The sequence below is a fragment of the Esox lucius genome, chromosome 5 (genome assembly GCF_011004845.1).
Source record: "Esox lucius isolate fEsoLuc1 chromosome 5, fEsoLuc1.pri, whole genome shotgun sequence".
NCBI classification, from domain to species: domain Eukaryota; kingdom Metazoa; phylum Chordata; class Actinopteri; order Esociformes; family Esocidae; genus Esox; species Esox lucius.
In genome coordinates this window covers 34,171,150-34,177,149 of record NC_047573.1, presented here as the reverse complement: position 1 = coordinate 34,177,149, position 6,000 = coordinate 34,171,150, and the positions used below count along the sequence as shown (strand labels likewise).

General features: G+C 38.8%; 1 protein-coding gene across 2 annotated transcripts in view; it reads left to right on the top strand.

The window, feature by feature from the left end:
* The first annotated feature begins 1,939 nt into the window (after positions 1–1,939).
* Positions 1,940–6,000, top strand: part of zgc:92313 (serine protease) — a 51,764-nt gene continuing 47,703 nt past the window's right edge. The window contains exons 1-2 of one of the 2 annotated variants that reach the window (XM_013131976.4): positions 1,940–2,032; positions 5,888–6,000. In XM_013131976.4, coding sequence (XP_012987430.2) covers positions 5,932–6,000 — 69 coding nt within the window. In that variant the 5' untranslated portion in view covers positions 1,940–2,032; positions 5,888–5,931. Of the gene's footprint in view, positions 2,033–3,969; positions 4,321–5,887 lie in introns of those variants that run through there. The other variant, XM_010866861.4, reaches the window with a different exon arrangement.

The window sequence follows — 6,000 nt, the reverse complement described above, 5'->3', positions numbered from 1 at the left end:
AAAAATCAGGATCCATATGTTGGAAAAATTAAAGGGTGTGCAACATTCTGCCCTATGTAGGGAATAATCTAGCATGACATTTATGTGTCTCAGTCTCATTCTGAGAAAGCTACTGACATTAATCATTTTAAAGTGCTTCTCTAAAATTGTGTAGGTGCTTAACTGGGAGTCCAATGCCTGTGCAGTGTGTGACCCTACACTCAGAAGAATGTAAGAGTGATTTGAAGCGTCTGGGTCAGGGGCGTAGTTTATGGGGGGGATGGGGGGGAGGTAACCCCCTCAATATTCAAATCCATCAGTTACAACCCCCCCAATATTTCGACATGAGAATTACAGTAGATCAAATGAAAAGTATGAAGAATTCATATATTTTGTAACAATAATTGTTCCTACTCAAATATGAGTTTGTCATAATCAAATAGGAAAAAAAATAATAATAATACTCCCCTCCATTGAACCGATTGGTAACGCCCAAGGCGCACTTTTTCCAAAACAACGCGAGTGGAGAGCACACGAGTCACGACGACGGGTAACGTTCAAAAATGAAGAGAAGCTCTGCACAGCCGACTTTATTTAACTGCAGGTCAGAGAGGGATGTAAAAAAACAACAACCATGTACTGAGAATGAGGTATGAGAATATTGTGTAATAGCTAAGTACACACCAGTGAAACCAGATATATTTTAGCTAGCTAATCTCCATTTCAATGTATTTAACTTATAGCTCACTTATCCGTGGCCTATTCAGTGAAGTGGAAACTCTGGTCAGGTTGCTTTTGGTTGTACCAGTGTCATCTTCTGAAGCAGAAAGGAGCTTTAGCGCCCTAAGAAGGTTAAAAACTTGGCTACGCTCAAGTATGTCACAAAAGAGACAGAATCATGTGGCAGTTTGTCATGTCCACCAAGACAAGTTGGACCTCTTAGACAACAAGTTGGTGTGCCAAGAATTTGTTGTTGGTTGTGAGAGACGCAAGCAGATATTTGGAGCTTTCATTTAAACTGTGTAATCATAATCACTGTTCTGTGCCTTTGAGCAAGTGGTGTATCTAAATTTAATGTTTACAGTTGTTCAAGAGCCCATGTGTTTCCCTTTAAAAAAATTAAATGCATTAAAATGGAATGTAAAAATCTTAAAATAAATGTCTAAATTTTGTCTCTTTCATATTTGTATATGTTGATTTTGTAATCAGTTAAAGCATATAGAAAGAAAGAAAGAAAGAAAGATGATCCAATAACAATACACATGAAAAAAAAAAACAGGCAGCACACAACTTTAAACCCCCCCAATGTTCAAACCAAATCTACGCCCTTGGTCTGGGTGGTGTGATCAAGGAGCTATTGAAATTCTAAACTATACGTTTTGTTTCAATGTGTTCATGACAAATATATCCTTATCTATAATATTCATAATAAATGTTTTGCCATCTAGAAAAAGAAGCCCATTTCCTTTTCTCCCTGAACAGTTTTACATTGGTTTGACGTTTTTATTTGAAAAGGTTCACGATGCAATTTGTGGACGTTCCCTTGCGACGTTCGTTGGTTATAGGCAGATGGACTATACTATTGCCATTTAAATCGAGAAAACGAGACCTGTGCAGTGTGGTCCAACCTTTTTCTTTCATAACGAGACTAACCCGAGGCCTGTAGGTTCAGTTGTTTGCGAGCTATTGAGCTTTGAATCAGTGGTGTAGTCTACGTGATACGCAGGTATACGCCGTATACCCACTAGGAAAAGTCAAGGATTTCCGTATACCCACTTACAAAAGCGCGATGATACGTAACAACATCGTTGTGACAGAACGTTCTCATTTTCATTCATAAATTCACCCCGTCTGTGTTGTGAAGCACTGACACTTGGACCTTTGAGGCTTCCGTGGCGGTGCCCTGGTTACCTATGGTTACCTTCTTCTGGTTACAAAGTCCGTCCCTGAAGCTACTGCCGCGTCGGGTGACACAGCTGCCGCAGATCATGACGACCGGATTACCGTTACATAAAACCAGCCGACAATCCAACCGCAACGTTACTGTTACCTGGTAAGTGACAGTATCATAGATATATTGTTCTATATCTATGGACAGTATCTTATATGATGTTGTGTGTGTGTGTGTGTGTGTGTGTTTTAAAAGCATTGAAAAAGTCTTAAATTTGATAATCTCAGGACTTAAAAGCCTTGAATTTGGTATATAAAGTCTTGGATTTCGTTACAAATGTCTTATATTGTTTGCCTTCCCTAGGATTAAGTTCATACCATAAATAAATGAACTGTTACTAATGTAGGCTAATTAAAAACTGACCGGAGCGAGGACCGAGACACAAAGTAAACACGCCTCTCTGACCGGTACCGGGAGGGGGGGGGGTAGCTCGGTTAAACTGATCGGCGGATGTGCGGAATGTGTCGGGTGTGTCGGAGCCTGGCTGGCCACTCGGCGCCTTCAGACAAAGCTCAAGGTAACAGGCAAACGGCTTATTAGCTAGCCAAACACCGAGCGGCTCCATTAATCTGCTCTTATAACAAACCGAGCATCTGTGATCCGTGCAGGACTTCACTGTGAGCGGACTGTTTAGAGACCATGTTACCGGTAGGTAACGTTAAAGGTTCGCTGCTACTGTAGCGGAGCTGCAGGTAAACCACCAGGGCTCTCAAGTGTCACACATTGAGCGTGACAGTCAACGTAAAAAGCAAACGGGGCTCTGTGTCTGTCAGACGGTCTGATATTTACCCTATCAGCAGAGCAATCACGTAATGCACAGCAGACTATGGTGCAGGTAGATTATTTTTATAGTTTTTTTTAGGTACTTTATTTCTCTCAAAATATCACAACTCCTCCAAATCTCAGAGAACACGGATATATTTTGAATGTGCACAAAGTTTTGAACATGAGCAGAAATCTTGCTCAAAACACATCTGAAATATTACAGTCCAGGGGTGTATTCATTCATTAAAATGAATGAATTTATCATTGAGGTGAATAATTGTCATATGCACATTAAAGGAGGTTACTTCCTCAAAAAAGGTGTCACTCTTGTCCTTAAAACTTAAGAGCCCTGAGTAAACGCTGACCTGAGCTATATGTTTTCAGTGTTAAACACAGATGCAGGTATTCATGCACAACTGTTGTTGGTGATTTACAGAGGTGGAAGATCGTGTATTGCAGTGAAAGTAGAAAAAACAGTGTTGAAGAGTTAGAAATTACTTGTCAGTTACAAGTCCTGCATTCAACATTGTCCTTACGTAATAGTACAAAAGTATTATCAAAATATACTGTAGGCTACTTAAAGTACCAAAAGTAAAAGTGCTCATTATCAGTTTAATATATCTTATTTTATTGGATTTTATTATAATCCAATAAATTGTATTAAATGACTGATACTTTAAATATAACTGTTATATTAACTCGCCTTAAACTTGAGACATTAGTTAATGAGTGGCCTGTTGATACCTTGAACCTGTTATGGATGGATAATCTCTAAGGGAAGAGCATGGCTGGTTTTCTTAGTGTGTGATGTCATGTGGTGTTCAGGTTCAGTTGCATTTTTCAAAAAGTTAAATATGTCTCATCTGTTCTCAACTTTAAGTGTTTTTCCAGGGCTTTCAATAAACACCATCAATACTGAAGCAGTTGTCCGTGTATACTAGTTTGTATAAACGTCACAGTGCTTAGTGTATGGGGTGTTGCCCTGGGACAGGCGAGTATGAGGCTGGGAGGGGAAATCACAGTATACTCACTACAAAAATATAGACTACACCACTGCTTTGAATGTCTGAATATCTGTCAAATATCTTTACCACGGTATTCAACACAATGTTTAATGATCTCAAGCTACATATTCAAACATGTCGTGATGACAATACGCGACAAAGTGATCTTATTCGCAATTTTATGTCAAGGTAGTATGTCCCAATCGGCCCCAATACTGGCATACTAGCTTATACTTAACTGTACGATCACCATCAACCGTGAAGTATATACTTGCAGTACGTAGTATGCCATTTGAAACGTCGACAATTCTTGCGTTGTACACAGGTGTGTGGTTCTCCAATTCCAAAACGTTCGAGGCTTAAGGCGTGTCGTTCACTTTGTTTCCTAAACGCGTTTTCACCACTATCCATGTTTTCCAGACAACAACGCTTCTGTTTGGACTATTTGATTTACACAAAACGTCCCAGGAATACCTTAAAAACTATTGAAAATAGCCAAACTCGACTACTATTGTCTTAAATCTTTTTCTAAAGGCTATCGTTCCTAGGTTAAGGCTACCTCTCGTGTATCTTTCATGATGCCAAAATCAAACTTTTATGTAAGGCTTTGGTGTTTCGCAGGTGAGTTTATTTCTCCATACTATATTTTAATGGCAGTGAAATGAGCTAGGGCAGAAATCAGAGAATACTTTGTCGACACCGCAACTAATGCGAAACATTAGTCTTTTTGTGGTTACCTGTTCATTCTACTGATCATTCTACTAACTTTAGAGTGCGGTTAGACCAACATAGATACTTGATAATCGATTTTGGTCTGTATTTCATATTTACTAGCGTTTAAGCCACGGTGAGTTATTTGACATTGTTTGGATAGAAGTTTTGGCCATTTGGATGAAGAGATCATGTGACTGCATCCATTTAAGTTGTTTGTCATCAGGGTTTCCGTAACCTTGAGTCTCCTGACACAGTTTTTTACTGGCACACCTGATTCAGCTATAGTCAAAGGCTTTGGAGTTTTGTTACCTAATTGAATCTGGTGTTCCCAGTGATGGCCATTCGAGGCTTCATTACCGTTCTTCTAGCAGCAGGATATTATGCTAGCAGTGCTAACTCAGATTTTGTTTTTGAAAATAAAAGTCATCATTGATAAAAGTGAATATAGTTAACAATCTTGTCTGTACATTTAGTTTTATGTCCGTTCCAATGTTATTCTTGTCTTTTCTTTTTCACAGACTAGATTAACTATATTGCCTTATACATTTCAATGATGGCTTTTATTGTTATAAAGAAAATCTGAGTGCTGGCAGCATAATAACCTGCTGCTAAAATAACACTAATGAAGCATAGAATTGCCATCACTAGGTGTTCCAGTTTATATTTAAAATGAAAGTGAAATGTCTGGAGGAGGAGCGGTTTGGGTTACCATCGTCTACGTACACAAGAATTTGAACATACCTCACCATGTTTCATTACATTCCCACACAATTTAGTTTAATGTCTTATTGGAAAGAACAGTTAACATTGGAATTTCACTGTGAAATTAATCTTCCCCTTCACTATTTTAAGGTATCTTGGTTTGTCTTATGAAATAATCATAATATTTTTAACTATACAAATATGAAAGTATGTGAAAATTTGGTGAAAACACCTGTGGCTGAGGAGGGGCTGTCTCCAAATCCTGAGGCTCCAAGATCATTTCTGAAGAGACCTGTGTCACTGAGGAGGTAGATGGCTCCTCATACTGGCCACTGCCAGAGGGTGCTCTAAAATATTTCAGAAGTTCCCCTGAATTTGCATTAAAATACAGTGAGTCTGACACCCGAAATATTTGTTGCACAATTAAATATACATGTTATTATGCACAATTTATCAAACTTTCAGAAAAGGAACCGAAGACATATGATACAAACCCCTTTGTTTAAGACACCCCAAAAGTGTCTTTTGATCTGATTCAACTAGTCAAAGGCTTGGAGATGCGTAACCTAATTGAATCTGGTGTTCCAGTTTGTTTAAAATGAAAGTGAAATGTCTGGAGGAGGAGCGGGTTTCTGTTACTATCGTCTATGTAAATTTGGATTGCGGTTCAAAGATTTTGATTTTCATTATTCCTTTATTATGTAGTTTCAAGTTTTATTGGAAAGAATAGCTCCTACCACTGTAAAATTCACATTCCCTTCACTGTTCGAAGGTATCTTGGTTTGTCATGCTCAGGAAGAATGTGGTCAGCCACCCATGGAAGACAGAATTGTCGGAGGTGTCGATGCGAAGCAAGGAGCATGGCCGTGGCAGGTGGATATTCAG